The sequence below is a fragment of the Gambusia affinis genome, linkage group LG12, assembly GCF_019740435.1.
Source record: "Gambusia affinis linkage group LG12, SWU_Gaff_1.0, whole genome shotgun sequence".
In the NCBI taxonomy this organism is placed as follows: domain Eukaryota; kingdom Metazoa; phylum Chordata; class Actinopteri; order Cyprinodontiformes; family Poeciliidae; genus Gambusia; species Gambusia affinis.
Window position 1 is genome coordinate 1,568,767 of NC_057879.1, and position 19,568 is coordinate 1,588,334.

The 19,568-nt window shown below is 37.6% G+C and overlaps 1 protein-coding gene across 2 annotated transcripts; it reads right to left on the bottom strand.

Annotated features, from left to right (window-relative positions):
• Positions 1 to 201: 201 nt before the first annotated feature.
• On the bottom strand, positions 202 to 15,110 carry rab3aa (RAB3A, member RAS oncogene family, a). Of its 2 annotated transcripts, none has more exons than XM_044134834.1 (5): positions 14,918 to 15,110; positions 12,481 to 12,705; positions 9,904 to 10,022; positions 8,911 to 9,035; positions 202 to 7,329 (listed from the first exon to the last, which is right to left on the bottom strand). In XM_044134834.1, the coding sequence occupies exons 1-5, from the start codon at positions 14,996 to 14,998 to the stop codon at positions 7,139 to 7,141; spliced, it is 741 nt and encodes a 246-aa protein (XP_043990769.1). In that variant the 5' UTR covers positions 14,999 to 15,110; the 3' UTR covers positions 202 to 7,138. The 2 variants fall into 2 exon arrangements, with proteins under 2 accessions (XP_043990769.1, XP_043990770.1); XM_044134835.1 differs by having other exon boundaries at positions 14,996 to 15,074.
• Positions 15,111 to 19,568: the final 4,458 nt, after the last annotated feature.

The following is a 19,568-nucleotide window of genomic DNA, read 5'->3' on the forward strand; positions in this document are numbered from 1 at the left end:
CAGAATAATTATGTACATTTAAAATTCAACATTTTTATTGCAGTAATGTAGTCGGACTTATGTTTAAAGTTACTTATAAACCATTGTAGATCTGTAACATAAAAGGGTCTGTCATTTTATGAAAGGTGCTACTGTTGTACTTTCTATGAAAAACACAAGAGAACAGCTGAGACAAAAACTGTGTTGTACCAAACAACTTCGATGCTAAGAAGATATAAGTAAGTGAAAAAGGCTAACCTTTACAAATTACAAAAAAGTGTCTGTCTATATAAAATGCATCCGAATTTAACTTTGACCCCAAACCAGGTCAAGTTCAAGTAAATTTCAGTCTGCAAAACAACTGCCCTCTGCTGGCTAAAATATTAACTGACAAACATTTTAAAAGATAAGAATAGCCTACATTAAGACTTATTCTATTTAGTCATAAAATCAAAACCAAAAAAGCATTTTGGCACACGAGTTTGGTTGGAGGATGTAGTTTAATAATGTCTTCAGTTTTTTCTTCTATCTCAACAATTCTAATTTCAGAATGGGGGAAAAAATACTGAAGCCTGGATTCCAAGTAAGAAAGTTTGAGAAATGGAAATCCAACATGGCTGTGATGCATTTAAATCTCTGATAGCAGTAGGAAACAATAAAGATAAAGCAGGATTTTATTTTTCATTATCACCATGAGAAAAAAAAATTAACAAAAGAATGTCTTTAGCTCTAGTATTTGAGATTATTGTATGATTGTGTGATTCAATCTATCTACACTCTAAAAAACCAGGTGATAACAGGAACATGCAACTTTTATTGTAGGCATTAATTAAGCCAGAATTAATTCTTATGCAGATCTGCAAGGAAATCTGAATGTTAAACAATCCATTTTGAAAGGCAGTTTGTTCCAGTGCACCTTGGAACTTGTAGTTTTGTCTCTAACCCAAATGTCTCAACTTTTACTGCAATGCAAAAAAAAGATTGCTGCCTTTCTCAGTAAGAAAAAAGAGTGATGTTAGTTATACTGAATGAACTAACACCACATTTTAAGACATAAAGGTTTCTTAATACCCAACATATAAAACCAAAGAATATTTACAACTTTTTTAGGATTTAGAAAGTGAACTTGCAGAACTTGCAATGCCAGCATGTTCAACTCAAATGAACACCTTCTGATTATAATAATTTAAAATTTTATATGTGTTCTTTTTCCCCAAATCAGCAAAATCTCCATGAAAAAAATTTAGTTCTTGTGAACAACAATAGAACCAACACAAACCTCCTGCTTTTATTACGGTTTATTGGTTCCTTATTTTAGTAAACCTGGTATTACAGAATTACAACACAGTTCACAGACAGGAAGGATGTTCCTATTTACAGTTAGGAATTCTGCCATGGATCATTGAAAGAGAACAGGACTGATATGTTTTTTACTCTTCAGCAAAGTTAAAACTGTAGCAAAACACAATAAATAAATATAATAATTAAAAAAAAAATCAGTAAACAAGTCAAACATAAACAAAAATAGTCAAAATCACTACCGTATTTGATGAAGAAGTCAGAGTATTCAGGTAACCTGCAGCAGTGATTTCCCTTTCTGACAGCAGACAAGCTCAACAGAACATTTCTAACCAAACAATCAGGGAATTGTTTTAAGTATTTATTCCAAATACTTAAAAAATAAAATAAAATCCTGCAAATGCTCTTTATTCAGTTGCTTTTACTCACACGCGCCTCGTGTTACAAATCTAAGTTGTCTTAACTGAGTGTGGGGGTGAAAAAATAGCAGTCATAGCACTTACAAAACTGATATCAAAAGACAAACATACTGCTCACTAAAGCTACTTGAGCATGATAAGTTCTCACTCTGGAATGTTTTAATGCTCTACTCTCCCCCATCAAAAGGAATCATCCTACACACTGCTCTGCTAACACTCATAGGAACAGAAGTGATGGAAAACGCCAGGGTACGAGCAAACATCTCCTCAAAACGTGCAGAATGTAATGTATAATCTTAAATACTACAAAAAATAAGTTAGGTCATGAATACAAAAATAAATAATTGATGTGAAACACTTGGCACATGCCTCTGCGATTTTGTGACTGCATGAGTTGGTTAGTAGTAAAAACAAGCGCAGACACATCCTTCACCGCATCGGCATAAACCAAAGCAGACAGCCTAAAAAATCCCAACATGTAGAAAACAGACGGATCAGTTCTGATGGCATGCCTGACTACCTGGGGGTTCTGATAGTCCAATTAGTCTCTGGGTCAGTGTGTTCCTTCACCTCTTCATTAGAACCTCATCTTCTTCCCACCTACTTCAATTTTGTACCAGCAAACAAGCCATTTAATTTCTACTTGACCGACGTGCATAATTTTATGTCTCTCAATAAATGGGTGTTAAGAAGAATAATGGAAGGAGGATAAAAAAACATAGCTCTAATCATACATGTAGTCTAATTTAATTCTGAATAAATTTTGTAAGATTTTCAATGGAACCCAATTCCCATAGATTAAATTTTTTTCCAATCGTTTCTTATGAAATTATTCCTTAAAAATGATTTATAGAAGTCATATCCCAGACTCCAATGTCTCTCTTCCTTGGTTTCTGACTATACAGCCAAACAAAGATGTAAAAAAGATGTGGCAAAAGCAAATGAGATGGATTAGCAGAGCTTCCAAACAACTCATGGAGTAATCCAGGACATGTTACTGGGGAATATTGTTTCTGCTGCCTGGATACTGAGCTGTTAGGATCTCATGACAGCCATGATACTGTCATACAGCAAACAAGTTTCAGGCAGAGGTTTATTCAGATTTGTTGCAATACTGACTGCTTCTGGAGATCCTTTGTACCTGCAGCATCACCTTCAACAACTCTTTAAAGATACTTGTATGATGAGTTAAGACATTTCATTTCCTTTTAGGATAAAGTTGTTTTTTAAATTGAATTAAATCAAATGATTTCCTACAGCAGGACATTAAAAGTTTCTATTACTGGTTGTTAAAGTGGGTACAAGACGTACCTTTGCTGAGAACAGATTGATGCATGATTGGTACAGAATGTTCTGATGCACAGAAGGAAACAACTAAAACTGCAGAAGAGTGGAATGGCGAAGGGAGGAATGACCAACACCCACTATATGCACTGAATAAAAGCTGTGGGGTATCAAGTGTTAAACATCAGAAACTTCTCACACCCATCTGGCATTTTAAAGTAATAGAGGGAGTGGGAGTAATGAGGGTAAAACCAGTAAAATCAACAGCTCATACAAATAAACCAGTCAGAAGAAGCGCAAAAACATCAACAACATGCAACTCTGACTACAGCAGGCAGAAATCCATTCACTGCTTCACAATCAGTTTATATGGATACTCTAAATATCTGCATTTTAAAATGCATATTTATTGACATTTATAGATATTTATAAAATCTTGAGTGGCCAGAGACATTTGATATTCTCCTATGTATGACTCAGAGCCAATGCTCAATGAGTTTTATAAAAGCATCAAACGTCCAGGTTATGCTGTTCTTTATCCAAGTCCAACCAGAATGTTGACTTAACTTTTTCATAGAGATTTACTATATACTTTTGCTCTCAAAAGTAAAAACATCTTTGCCAGGTTTGTGTGAAATAAAGAAAAGTATGATCAAATAATCACTTTTCCCACATTTAGTCCAACAGGCATCCTGTTCAATTCATCTGGAAACAAACATCAGTTAGAGGGGAATATAGAAAACAAATAAAAATGTTAATTATCTAGTTGCATGAGTGTGCAAATCCCGAAACTAATACCTTTGACTCAGTCTTCCTAACGTCATCACTATATAAATCATAGTAAATCTGATTAAATATAAATAACATTCTGCTGTTCTTGAGATAAATCTTTTCCTGATGTTGTTACCAACATCTTTAGCTATAGCTCTGCAGAACAGATCAAAGGTACCAGTCAGAAGATGGTACATAAAAATTCTCAGAATTACATTCAAATCATAGCACAATGCAAACAGATATCAATAAAATAGGGACAACAGTACGGTGGCCCTGAGGTCCAAAACCCTACAACATTAACGAGGCACAATTACAAAAATACAACATTAACGAAAACACAACATTAACGAAGCACAATTACAAATTCAAAAACACAACATTAACGAAAACGGAAAGGGTATGTCCCAGTTGGAGACCTGAGAAATCGCTGATTGGACGACAGTACTTTTGAACCGGACGTTATCGCTTGAACTGGTCGGCCCGTTGTTGCAACACATTATAGCATCCGCCATATTAAAAGTGACTTATCTACCAGCAAGCTAATACAAATAAATGGACTGAACTTCGTAAAGTGCCGTTCTGCAAAGTATTTCAAGTTAATGAATGCCACTCTCACACATTATCATTTAGGAATGGAAAAAAAAGGACGTTTTGTACTTTTTGATGTGATTATTTCATAGTTTTAGGGCACAATAATTACATTTGATACAGCTGATTCTGATCAATTGTTTTTATTGATGAACACACATACCTTTACAGTGATGTATTCATGAACATATTAACACAATTCCATATTTCAATGTGCATTTGCTATTTCAAGATATGAATTAAAAAACGTAACATAAAAGCCGGTGGGTCCACTTTGTACGGTAAAACCATTGAAACTAGTCCATGCAGCACTGCCACTGCCACTTTCAAGATGGCGGTGACGTAAAAGTGGGACCCAGCATATAGTATTCATGCCTAGTGTCCAATCAGCAATTTCTCAGGACTCCAACTGGGAAATACTCTTTCCGTTTTTGTTAATGTTGTGTTTTTGAATTTGTAATTGTGTTTTGTTAGTGTTGTAGTCCTATCATTATTGTTGTTGTGTTTTCATTAATGTTGTTGTGTTTTGGAATTTGTAATTGTGCTTCATTAATGTAGTGCTTTCGTTAATGTTGTGTTTTTGAATTTGTAATTGTGCCTTGTTAATGTAGTATTTTGCACCTGAGGGCCACAGTACAACAGCCATGTTAACAGGACATTTCTCGAAAACTGATGAAGCTATGATGCTGAACTAATTAAATATAATCACTGGGTCAGTGAGGTTGCTAGTAGACTAACAGCAACACGGAAAGAGCTGCAGGAAAAAGTGCTGGGTGTGTTCTATATGCAATAACAAAAAAAGGAGCTGGGATGTCTGACTTGCAAACATCCAGAACTTCCACTACCATCTGATAAAACCTAAATGGATTTTCTGGGCCACAATAACAGCCAGTTTCAATAAAAGAACATCATACCCACAATGAAACATGGTGGTGGCAGCATTATGCTCTGGGGTTGCTTATCTTCAGAGGAAAATGTTTTTTGTCACAGTGGGTAAGATTATGCACAACTCCAAACAAAACGCCAAAGTGTCTCCTAGGAAGCTGAAGTTGAAGATGGATTTGATGTTTTAGCATCACTGTGAGTCTGAGGAGAATGTCTTCACCGGAGCCAAGAAGCGAATCTGAATCCGAGAAGGCCTGTGGAAACCATAAGTCCTCACAAGTGGGTAGATTTGGAGAACTTTAATACATGTGAGTGGGTAAATATTACTAAAGCCTTGTAAACACGTAACTGGGTCTTTATAAAATGAAATATCTCTGCCATATTATTTAAAAAAATAATATTGTATACATGGGATCAGTTTCAGAAAACATTTCATCTACATGGACCCAAACAGATTTGTCTGTGAGTTTTGGTTTTAAACATGCCACACCTGGGGCGTGCTGTGGTGGCGTAGGAGATAGCACGACCCACATTTGAAGGCCTTGAGCCTTCGACTCGGCTGTCACGGATTCAATTCCCGGACCTGGAGACATTTACAGCATTTCTTCCTCCCTCGCCTTCCGTTTTTCCTGTCAGCCTACTTTCATATAAGAGACACGAGAGCCCACAAAAAGACTCCCTGGAGGAGAGGAAAAAATAACAACAAAAAAAACATGCCACACCTTTAGGGGGCAGTGTAGTGCAATCCTGCAACCAATCACAGGTTGCTTCAAAAATAAAAAAAAACACGGCTTCCTATTAGGAAGAAAATGTGGTGCCGGGAGTATCATTTGGTTAGACACCTATGTAGGTTGAACGACTTTTAATCAGATTATTAAAACATAAAATTATGTTGATTGGGAATCATGTCAAAGCAAGCATGTGGATATATTTGCCGCATTATTTGTGGCAGACTGTAAATGTCTGTTTTCCAATGTACACACAAACACAAATAAGAATAATCATAAAATTCTCCTTATTAAGCTGGGAGTTTTTAGAACTAATTGTTTGTAGTGATATTAAACATTTTTTGTGTGGATGAAAAGCCGAAACGCAAAAAACATGTATTTTTTTGCCCAGATATCTGGCTACGTTTAGACCAAGCTGTGGAGAGCCAAAAAGACTCAATGTTTAAAACAAAATATTAGCTTAAGGGTGTGAACATTTATGCATCTGGGTTGTTGCATCTTTCTATTTTTTTTCTTTTACTAAAGCAGATTTGTTTTCAGTAGGATTACACAGGATGCATGTCTCATTAATAAAGAAAAATAATTTGAGATAATTTATCACGGCCTTTTCTTAAGTCACAAAACCCTACATTTTAAACATAGGTTTGAGTACTTTTCAGATCTATTGTAACTATCTGTCTTGAAGATAAATATATAAAATGAATTAAATAATTTCTTAGTTTAAGAACAACTCTGCCTGAACATCCAACTTGGGTCCAAAATCTCCCTAAAAGTCCACCACAACACTAAAAAGAGAATTTCAGATCCTCCAAAACACCTACATTTACCAACTTCAGCAACAAACACCTTTTCAGAGGAACAATAATTACAACTGTTGCACATCTGGTAACATAGAGCTTAGTTTGTTTAAGAAGTGTGTGAAAGATTCAGGGAATGTTGCTGAGCAGAAGGACAGCCCCTGGAAGGCCCAACTCTGGGCAGACTCTGCTCCTGGTGTGGGGCTGTGGATGGATGGCAGTGTTTATGTGCAGGGACGTTTTGCATCTGCATATTAAAAAGAACAAACAACAAGATCCAGGACTAAAAAAATCTTGAAAAATCAGGACAAGCAGTGTGTGTATGTATGTGTGTGTGTGTGTGTGTGTGTGTGTGGGGGGGGGGGGGGGGGTCATTTGTGTGCATTCAGCAAGCGCAATCCTGGTGAGACCTCTGGGGCTGCTCATTGAGCTGTGGCCCCTGCTTGGCTCCGGTGACCGTTGGGTCTTTGTTGTCCAGAGTCTCTGTCATCCTCTCACAGATGATGTCCACCAGTCGCTCGAACGTCTGCTTCACGTTGATGTTGTCTTTAGCGCTTGCTTCAAAGAACTCAAAACCTGTCAAACATACATGGAGGAACCAAGCTGTTAACGTAGACAAGCAGTGAGCTCCAGTACAATGTTCAAAGTGTCACTGTTAAACACAATATATTGATATCCAGATCTTTTTCACTATTTATCAGAATACAATCACATGCTTTTATGTATTATAATGAAATCTTTTGTGATATACCAACTCAAAGTAACTTATAGTTGTGAAGTTAAATAAAAATGACGAAAGGATCTCAATTTTTTTTCAACCACAAAAAGAGTAACAAGAATATGTCCTTTCTTGCCTGAAACATGTCCAGGTCAGATCTGACATTTTCAAAATCTCAATTGGACATATAGCTGGACTGGACTATTTTGATGCATGGATATATACTGATCTAAATTGTAGCTCTGGTTCCATGTGTAGGGTTGATGTCCTGCCGAAACAATTGGATTTAATTGATTATTGAAATAATCCACTAATTCAGTAATTGGGTAATCATTAATTGAGTATAAAGACTCAAAAAATGTCATTTGCTAAAAGCACCACCTCCTCCGAGCAATAATCAAGCCAAAATTGTACAAGAAATACATACTTTCTTCATTTAAGAAATAAATCCTTGTCTGTAAATATGTTCTACCTAGATCAGGGGTGTCAAACTCCAGTCCTCAAAGGCCGGTGTCCTGCAACTTTTAGATGTGCCTCTGATGCACCACACCTGAATAGAGTAATTAGGTCATTAGCAAGGCTCTGGAGAACTTATCTACACAAGGAGGAGTTAAATAAGCCATTTCATTCAAGTGTTTTGTACCTGTGGCACATCTAAAAACTGCAGGACAGTGGCCTGTGAGTACTGGAGTTTGAGACCTGTGACCTAGAAAGTTGTAGGTCAAGTTTTAGCTTGACCTGATTCAAACTCCGTGAAAATAAATAAATAAATAAATAAAATAAAAATCTATCAAGCAACTTTTGCTATCCATTTATTGATGAGTTCATTCAAAATGAATCACCAGACCAGCCCTACACTATACTGATGTTGAGTCCAGCAGAAAGGCATGATCTGTTCCATGTTGAAGGATTTTTAGCTGCAGGTACAGGTTATCAAGTGTTCACTAAAAAAATGCTGTTATTGAAGTTTGCGGAATAAAATTTCCTTAGCTAAGGGAAGGAATTTAAGTATTTGTATTTTTCAATGTATTTCTAACATTGCATAAAAAATGCTTAGGTGGTTAAATTAAAAATCTGCAGTGTGTCAACTTTTTTTATCCAATTAATAGTCAGAATAATCACTAAATGGTAAATGGACTGAACTTATATAGCGCTTTTCCAGTCATTTTGATCACTCAAAGTGATTTACACTAGAGTCACATTCACCCATTCGCACTCACAAACACACACCCATTCGCAGATCGGTAGGCAATTTGGGGTTAAGTGCCTTGCCCAGATCGACATGTGCCAGGAGGAAGCTGGAATCGAACCTTCAACCTTCCGATTGCAAGCCGACTGCTCTATCATAGAGCCACAGTAGCCCACAACTAAAATAATGCTTAGTTGCAGCAATACTTCAAAGTGCTGTGTACTGAGATGTGCTAAAAGGACCACATTACCAAGTTGCTCTGACAGCTGGCGCCCCCTGTCGGACACCACCACCCGCTCATCCTCCATATCACACTTGTTTCCCACCAGGAGGACCTGGGCGTTGTCCCATGAATATGTCTTGATCTGGGTCGACCTGTCAACACAAACACAAGGCTCCTTCTTTTTCTTAATGACTTCAGCCTGCAGTCCTTCCTAAGAAGGGATAAACACAGCTTCTTCTATGGGGTACAAGCAATAAAAATACTGATGAATCTCTGTGGAACAGACATTGTGATTAGAATTTCATGTATATTTTAATATATTCTGCTTAATATGTCTGTTTCCAGAAACTGAGAGGAATAAAAGGTCGTCCAAGCAGCAGAGAGCTGAATGAAAATCTGAAACAGATAGGGTCACTACTTTCCTACAAACAGAGATACATCTCAGGAAGTTAGAAATCATAAAAAAGTTCATTATTTCTCCTCTCATTTCAGAAAGTGAAACTATGATATAGATCCATTTTACATGGAGTGAAATACTTGAAGCCTTTATGTCTTGTAACTTTGATGCTTATGGCTTACAGATCATGAAAACCAAAGCTAAGTATCCTAGATGGATTCTCCAAATGTTGATCTGCTGGACATTTTCTGGCTCAGGCCTCTCTTTGTGAAGCTCCCTAAAAATTCTTGAAAAGATTCTGCTGCTGCACCTTTTCCTATCCCACTTTTCCCTTCTACTCAACTTTCTATTAATATGCTTGGAAGCAACACACTGAACAACCACCTGTTTCAGCACTGACCTGCTGTGTCTTTCCCTCCTGAAGACCGTCATGGACACCATCCAGTCCATGACGGTCTTCAGGCCATCTATCCACTTAGTAGATTGTGTAGTGTTTAAGAGTAAACCTTCCGCTGTTTGCGAGTTAATTAGCTTATCATTGTGTGAGTTTCACTATGAGATTCCAAAACTTGCCCTTTCACAATATTGCTAATCTTTTAGCAGCACATGTACCCATCTCTTACCAATCTTGCACAGCATTATAGGACTCCTCGTTGGTGATGTCGTACATGAGGATGAAGCCCATTGCTCCCCTGTAGTAGGCTGTGGTGATCGTTCTATAGCGCTCCTGACCAGCAGTATCCTGCACACACACGGAACCAAAACACACTCCATAGATTACTTCTAGCATACAGAGCTATAAAGATGAGTGACTATAAAATAAGATAAATAAAAAAAAAAACATCCAGCAGTAAAGCCAAAGTGTGACTTTAACATTATGTTCTGGTCCCTAATGCAATAAGCAAGCAGAACCGGGCATGCTTCAAGGGTTCTTAATCATTTCTAACGATGAAAGGATTCTGACCAAAGAGGTAGATGTTTAACAGCTGGAAGTTATCAGAAAACCTGACCAGACTGCTTGCCTCAATGGTCATAAAAAACAGTCTTAGAAAGGTCAGTTAACAGCTAATGTGGACCATCAGGAGGATTACTGTCAAGTTTAAAGGTCGGCTGAATTTAAAAGTTGAAATGTCTGAGTAATGAAACTGGAGACTTGTAATAACTTAGGAATGTTTTGAGACATTTTGCGTTTTATTTATTAAATATGAAACATCTCTGATTTGAATAGTTTAATACATAACCACAAACTAACTGACTGCTTGTGTCTGACAAGTTAATGTTACATTTTGATAACTATTTTACAATTAGTGACAAAATAATGAGTAATAGAACTTTTAATAAAACTAATGGTTACAGGTGCAGGCTGTACATTCTGCATACTGTTAAAATACAAAAACTTCACACAGCAGTAATAACACAGTCCACATCTCATTAGCATTGCAGGGTCAGTGTATAGTATGCGACTGTGTATAACTGAACTCACTCATCAGTGATGAGCTGGACATTGCAGACTCTCAGTTTTAGGCTGGGATATATAAAATAGACATGTGAATTTCATTTATTATTATTATATTTATTTTTTAAGGTTTTATTTTCTCTGGTGTCCTTTACTTTATGATAGTGGTCAGACAGGTCATCAGGCCAGGACTCGAGCCTGTGACGGCCGTATCAAGTCAGACTAATACATGGGTTGTGCTTCAGCCCTGCAGCGCCCCCAACATGCAAATTTCCTCCCCTTACGTTATAATTTTAAATCCAAGCTATTAGCTTTTTAAACAAAAACACCTCTTTCATCCTCTTTCAGCTTACTTGTTAGATGAGAAGTAAGCTCTACAATATATGAACAAAACTAAATTCTCAGTTCTGTTTGTGACCACTAGAGGAACCCAGAGTTTATGTTCAGACCAGAATCCAACTTGTTCAGGGTAATACTGAGACAGCAGTGATGGCAGGTGTGGATCACAGTTAGAGGTGGTGTCGGAGATGAATCTACATTTGTTCATTAAGGTGAATCAACCATACACATTTAAACCCCTTAGCATGAAAGGTCCATGAAAAAAAAAACCACATTTATTCATTGAGAACACTGAGCCATGCCTAAAATCCATTTAAATGATCTTACTGCTTGGTCGGATCATCAGTCATATCCTAATATCATGTGCCCAATTACTGAAAAATCTTAAAGAGGTAATAAAGAAAATAGTAATTCTCTTAGATATAAATGGGTCACTGTTAAAACATTTATACTTGTCATATAATCTTGAGGATTTAACCAGCGTCGAGGCGATCGACAAAACTAATCTGGTGCTGTTATGATGACCCAGATGAAAGTTTTCAAAAGCCTGGAGCATACGATTATTCTATTTCAGTTGGGGTCAAGCATTTAGGATCAAAAGAAGCATTAAATGGCTCTCCACTCACTTCTGCCCTGGTGAGTAGTGAGTTGTGTTACTTTAAGTAATTAGTCTGTGATAACAATGCTATCGCTAACGCAAATAGCAAGCTAACCCATGTTATTTCTATGTCCTTGTAAATAATTTATTTAGCTTCTGTAAACCCAAGCTCATGCTGGAGTTGTATGTTAATGTTGAGTGATACTACATTCTACAATGTAGGTCAACCATTCACAGCGATCTACAGAAACCACATTACAAAAAATTGGTTCAACCAAGCTAGTGAGCAAAACTGATAAATCTTACCTTACGTATGAAATCAAATCAAATGCTTGTCAAATCAATCTTTTGACAAGCATTAAACAATGCGATAGTTAGTGGGCTTTGAAAACTCTGGCATTGTTAGCTTCTGCACCTCCTGTTTTTAGCCGTAGATTGTTGATCCACTTTTTTATATTTTTTTCTGTACGTTTTTTTAAATGAACTCCCTTATGACCCTTGGAGAGAAAAATAACATTTCTTTTTCTCTCTATTAGAATGGTTGGAACACACACAACACAGACTTTCGGCAATTTGAAGCTGGATCAACAGAAGTAAACGGGCTGCATTTACTTCCTGCCCTCTGTCTTCATTGCATGACATCGGTACTATGTCATCTGCAACCCAGCAATAAGAGAAATAAAGGGAAATTGACAAAAAAAAATAGGTACCAAATAGGCAGATCAAAGTTTTGATCACAAATGACCACAAACTTCAGAATTGTGCTCCTCTAAAATCAAAGTGTGCCCATAAACCTAGAGTCCTCACCCAGATCTGTAGTTTTATCCTCTTGTCGTTCCTATAGATGGTCTTGACCTTGAAGTCGATTCCCACCGTGCTGACAAACGCCGGTGTGAAAGAGTCATCTGCATAGCGGAAGAGGAAGGAGGTTTTTCCCACGCTGCTGTTCCCAATGATGAGTATTTTAAACATGTAATCGAAATTTTGGTCCGAGGATTCCTTCTGTCCATATGTCGCATTTGCAGATGCCATCTATACATGAACAAACAGGCAACAATTAGTACCTGAAGTTTACATACGTAGGAAACAATAAGCCATCATTCAGAGACCACACAAAGCACTTGAATACAACAAGCACATGCCCCAGCTATGTCACAGAGGAACCACTGACTTCAGCTGTTTTCATTGTTTCTATTTGTTCTCTCCAGACTTTCTCTAGGACTTTACTGTCTGAGTTTGAAGTAGAACATGAAGACATGGCCAGAAGCTTGGGCCTCACAGAGGTGTTGTGTTCTGCAAACTTTGCAGTTTCAGTTTTTGTGCTGACAGTTTATATTATAGTTGGATCATTGTATTTCAGAATAATTCAGAATGAATCTCAGTTTACATTTTAAACTTTATAGCAAGACTCACTTGTTCATTTCAGATAATTTTCCATCTGTACAGTTAAGATGTCACATCATCAAAACAGGTGATGCTGCAAAAAACTGTTATAAAGGAGGAACAAATATGCTTCAAAGAGAAGAAGGTTTTTGCATCTAAGCTAACACCAAGCTACCTATTTCCCAGGGTGCACTATAGAACACCCTCAGACTCTGAATATTAGCAGCAGAAGGGTGTTAGTGTGTGAAGGGGCAAATGTAACCTGGTTGTATCTCTCTTTTGTTATAATTACACAAAATGTATTTGAAAATTTGTCATTGTTTTAACTATTACTTTAAGAGCAGAAGCCCCTCCTTTTTATTTCTTCTTCTGTGGTATTGTCTTTAAAATGTTTGCGTCGTGTGGGCCCTCCCCTTTTGTCATGTTGTCCTGCAGGAGAGGTGTGTATTATATATTTTCTATCTAAATACATATTTATTTATAGATCTATTAAGTTACAATTTTTGTTACGTGCTCCTGTTTTGTGTAGGACTTGGAGCGGGCAGCTTATATCACAGTTGTTTTCTATTTGTTGTGCTCGTCAGGTATGTTGTATAAAAAAGGTTTATTTTGTTTATTGTTGCGAGACATTGTCCTCCCACCTTTTGTCATGTTGTCCCACCACACAGTTGTTTTCTGTTTGTTGTTCTCATCAGAATAAATTTGAGAAATTATCTTTTAAAAGACAAACTGTGTCACGGCCTGATCACTTAAAACCAGCACAACGCAAAAAGGATCTGGTTACACGGACAGTTTGGACAACAGCCACGTGATGAGAAACAGTAAAGACATCAATTCTGTCCAAGAAAACAATAAAAACAAACTAAAATTTTGCAGTAAGTAGTGGCATCATCTCTGTCCTCAGATCTGTCTCCAGCATGATGGAGCACCATGTCATAAGGCAAAGTGAACAAAGGTCTCAAAGATTTGATAATCCAACTTCAAGCACCAAGGAGACAAGAATGGATCACCATCAGTCAGGATGCAGTTCTGAAGCTGAAATCCAGCAAAGCAGTCACACGAGTTAGGAAAAGAGGTGACCAGCACTGTAAATACTGACTCTGTAGATATTTGATTCATTTAAAAAACTGCTTGAGACTCAATCTATGGAAAACATGGGAATAAACAGGTTCCGTGTAACCAAGGCAACCTGTACCTATGTTGGTGATTGATGTTTTGAGGGGGATTAAACACTCTGTGTCTCCCACTGAAAGCAGTCCTCCGCCATCCTCCCTTTCCCAGCCTGGAGTACTTCATCGTACCAGCAGTCAGACACAAACCGCACACCTTCACCTCATGAAGGATAAGAGGGCGGAAGAAGAAAGGCTTAACAGACTAAGCATCGACTAAACTGACTATCCTATCGCCTTCCATCCAGGGATGACAAGAGCCTGAGCCGGACAGGCAAAGTCGCTGGTAACATGCTTCGCAATGCTGTAAAAACAAACAAAAAACAAAAACGGAGACATTGTTTCATTTATCCCTGTGTTATTCCAGTGATTGCTTCTGATCTTCCTCTCCTACGTAAAACGGCCTGAATCCTAAAACCATCCAGTAACAGAGTTTAGCTGGAATTATGTAGCTGTACTCTCAAAGTTAGCTCGACACAAGCCCTCCGGTTTATGACGGTTCAAGTTAGTTACCGCCATTAAGCGTTGTTAATAAACATTACAGTACTAATTATTAAGAACAAAGCAGAAAGCTAGTAAACGGCTAATTGAGTCCAGCTATAGTTAAATGTGACAGCAAGAGCTAGCTAAGCATCCCAGCTATGTCAAATGAAGGTTACTCTTGCTTATTAACAACTACCTAAATCACTGACCTTGTAATGGATAAACTCAGTTCTTTCCGCTGTTGTAATGAACACAGCCTCGCTACTCAAGATAAGCGCAGTGTTTACCATGAGATGGTGATTTTTTTCCCTTAGCTTTCCAGCAGCGGCTAGTTCAGAGCCCTGCGTAGCACCTGCACAAACAGAATGTAATAGTTATTGCCAGGACAGCTGACCAATCAGAGCAGAGACTTGGTTGAGTCCCCTCTACAAACCCCGCCCTGTTTGTGCAGGATTCTCCAGTGTTGATATAAAGAAGACTGGATTACAGATTACAGTATCCTCAAATCCAACACGTCTTAATTACCGAAAACCGATTAAACCGAAACAATCATACTGACTAATTTAAACTAAACTATATGCATTTCAATTTAATCCATACAATTCTGAAATGTAGTCATTTTCAGTGTAAAATTGGAATTGGTAAAAAAACAAAACAAAAACAAACAACAACTCCGTTTTAGAAAACCAATCAGCAATCTCCTTGTAACAATACCTTGTTACAAGGTATTGTTACAAGTTGAAAGGACTAATTCTCTTTGAAGAAGGTGAAACCTCCAGCAGAACCTGGCTTGTTAAGCAGAGTCAAAAGTCACAGAATCACTGATCTAAGAGGACTTTCCATGAAACACAGAGTACATAGATGAAGCAGTTGCTAGTGGCTTCATCAAAATAGAAATGGCTACCAATCTGATCTGACATCTCAGCCACTCTTGGGAGGCCCAACAACTCTAGACTTAGCTTCTTAGTCTACTTGTCCAGTCACTTGAACCTGGATTCAGTGGTAGATGATTAAAGGATGGATTTTTTTTTCTTTTTCTTAAAAATGTTTGCGCCAGTGAAAACTGGGTATTGTAAATGCAAAAAAACCCATCTCATGCTCTCATACTATATTGGTCTATCTAGTGGTCTGAGGAACAGAGGTGAACTGACCACTTGTTCCTCCTTTATAACAACTGGTCATAGTCCAACGCTTACTGATGCAATTTGGGATTCGTCACAAGTGAGAGGTGGTGATTGAAATCTGACTTCCCCAGATCTCAATCTAATCCCTGCATTTGTTGGATGTACAAGACCAAACCTTTCCAAAAACTGGAGGCCAGACCTGTTTAGTTTACTAGACTGAAATTATCTGCTGCTAAGATTTTGGTACGAGATACCACAGCACACCCTGACTCCCTCCCTAGCTTGCCTTCAGTCTGCAGCAAGGCTGTTGACTAAAACTATCAGAAGAGCACTGTAACACGGCAACTATTGATGGGCTATATGAAGCCAGGCTTCGAGGTTTGTACCGAGTAAGAACGGGGTGTGTCCGATGAAGCCACGCTTCGAAGCTTGTGTCATCTTGCTGTAAACCACGTGACTGGCAACAAACGAGGCCTAGCATTGCATGGGTCACGTGACTGCTTCATTTTGCGTGTCGGTTTTCAAAATAAAAGCGTGATGAGCCGCTGCTTGATCGCATCAGAGGAGTATTTGTCTTCAGCAGTGGCCGACATAAAATTAACCTTTTATAGTTCATGTGTATTAATGATTTTGATAATGACACTCATCGAAATGTAATGTTTGTTACCAGTTTTCTCAATGGTTGATTATGGCATATTTTGTGACTTTATATTTATGTGTTTATATTATGTAAAACATTTTGACACTGCATTGCTACGCTGCATTGGTGAAATGTGCTACACAAATAAACTTGCTTGAAAAGGAGCCAGCAAGGAGAAAAAATCTGACATCAGGGAATACTTGAGGTGATCACTCACAAGATTCTTAAATAACAATAATTAAACCCTTCACCTCCAAAATTCTCACCTTCTTGAAATTTCCACTATTTCTTTGCTCTGCAAAAATATATCAGTCTTGCATAGCAGAAACAGACTTAAAGCTGTTGGAAAATTAAAATTCTGGCTTCTTAGTAAAAATATAAGGCATCAGATCAGAGAGCCAAAAGAAATCCCAGAAAAAGAACTTTTGAAGAATTTTAGATTTTCAGGAAGCAAATCAAAACTCAAAGAAAACTGTCTTCCCCAACAAGCACTGCACTCCAAGTACACCAAAACAAATGTCTATTGTCAAATCAGTTGATGACCAAAGAAAACAGCCACTAACAGTCAATATATACCACGATTGACAACAAATAATTTTAATAACTAAAAAAAGATTAGTTAAATAGGATTTAGTTGAAAAATTAGTTAAACTGATTTGATGACTTAGTCTGTACAATAAGATTCAAGTCATTGTATTTTATTGTATATTATATATTGTATTAAGTTCATATCTTCCGTGAAATTCAAAATATATTTGATATTCTTCGATACAGTCAAATAATGTGAACATAAGTGATGAAAGTGAAAGTGAACGCGTTTGGAATGAGGATGCTTGTGGACTGGTTTTTTTTTTCCCCCACAAATTTTCATTCAAAAAAATTAATTTTTCCAATATTTTGAAATTTAGTCCATTCCGGTTTTTTGACACAACTTCTCCTGTGTAGAAAAAATAAAGTAAATAATACATTTCTATGAAATAGTTTATAAAAAGCAACTGAGTAATTTGTAGAATGGCTGTATACCTGACTTTATCCTGGGTGTATCTGCGACTTCATTCTGATGCCTGGCACTAAAATGCCTCAGCATTGAGGAGATGGATTCATTTAAAGAAAACAGATTTTAGTCACACTGTACATCCATCCATTTTCTGTTCACCCTTGTTCCTATGGGGTCGGGAGGGTTGCTGGTGCCTATCTCCAGCTACGTTCCGGGCGAGAGGAGGGGTAAGCCCTGGACAGGTCGCCAGTCTGTCACAGGGCAACACAGAGACATACAGGACACACAACCACTCACACACACACACACACTCACACCTAGGGAGAATTTAGAGAGACCAATTAACCTGACAGTCATGTTTTTGGACTGTGGAAGGAAGCCGGAGAACCCAGAGAGAACCCATGCACAGGGAGAACATGCAAACTCCATGCAGAAAGACCCTGGGCCGGGAATCGAACCCAGGATCTTCTTGCTGCAAGGCAACAGCTCTACTAACTGTCCCACTGTGCAGCCCATATATTGTTCAAATAAATTAAATTTTTTCTTTTATATTTATTTTGTACGCAGATCTTTATGGATGTGTTTTGCTGGAAATGTTTTTTTATTTATTATTTATTTATAGCAGGGTTGTCTTTATTTTCATTTTCTCAGTCTAAAGATTTTTATTTATGGAGGGTAATTTAAGAATAAAATTATAAAATGTATGATTTAAAAGGAGAAACATATGAAACTTAAACTGCAGAACATAATACGAAAGTCAATTTCAGCTGAATTTGGATTCAAATAGATCGAGTAGAAACTGGAAAGAACTGGATGAAACAACAACGAAGTGATAACCGATACCTTATATTCTGATGTAAAATCAATATGGTCCCAAACTACAAAACCTTTCGTTTGTCTTGAAGCTGCTCCATAGTTGACGCTGTACCGTAAAACATCAAGAATTATTTTGGCAAATGCATCCCGCTGACAGATTTGCTTCCTTATAAACACAGTTTGGCTCGTCAGGATCATTTCGAAACAGTTCATGTATCGGTCACATGACATGGTGAAAGCAATACGCGCACCGACACGGGGTCTGGTCTATGGGCTTGACACTAGTGATGGCCAGTGATGGCATAGTTACTTTGAAAAAGTAACTTTAATCGGACTACTGATTACTCCTTGAAAAAGTAACTTAGTTATATTACTGACTACTTGATATGGAAAGTAACTAAGTTACACTAAAAGTAACTTTTTAGTTACTTTCAGCAGCTGCTAACAACAACGCTCCGCCTCCTGTGAAAATAACATTGATCTTTGCCAATACTTAATTGTAAGCTATTTTATAATGGTAACATCAACAATATGTCTCCATTGATAAGGCTGAACTGAAGCGGAGATTGTAGAAAAAACAGTACAAAAAAATAAAAAACGTGAATAATTTGTGTGGTCCACAGTTTTCTGGAAAACTCTAAGAAGGATTTTAAAGGCCCTCCTCGCCCCCCGTCCCCCAGGTTCTGCGTTACGGCCCTGCGTTTGGTGTCACAGCACAGCGCTCCTCCTGCAGCTCAGCTAAGATGGCTGCACAGATTTGTGACACTTATATTAATATTAATAATTATAATTGCGTTAACTTGCCATTATAATTATTGGGAACTACTGACACGTTCATTCGTGGCTGTTTTCACGTTTATTGCGCTGTTCATATTGGTCTCGATGTTTGCAGTTTTCTGGAGCGCAACGCGAAGCTCGACGTCATTCAGAGGTAATATATTAACTTGACATTAACAAAGACACATCGGGACGGATCATCCAGGTCAAATGTTGGTTGTACCTTGAACCTGTTTTAAAGCCTGTGGGGACCGTGCTTTTTGAGGCTCAGGTTTTGGAACACTTTCCCACTGTCCTCACACTGCAGACTCCACTGACTCAAACAACTTAAAAGGTTGTTTGGCAACCTTAAAAATGGCATTATTATGTGTTTTCCAGGCACATAGAGCCATTTTATAGCACAATGAAGTAACTATGATAACTTCAGTTGATATATCTTTATTTATATAATAAATAAATATATTTATTCATGACCACCTTTGCTAGTGTAAAAAAACTAAACAAAC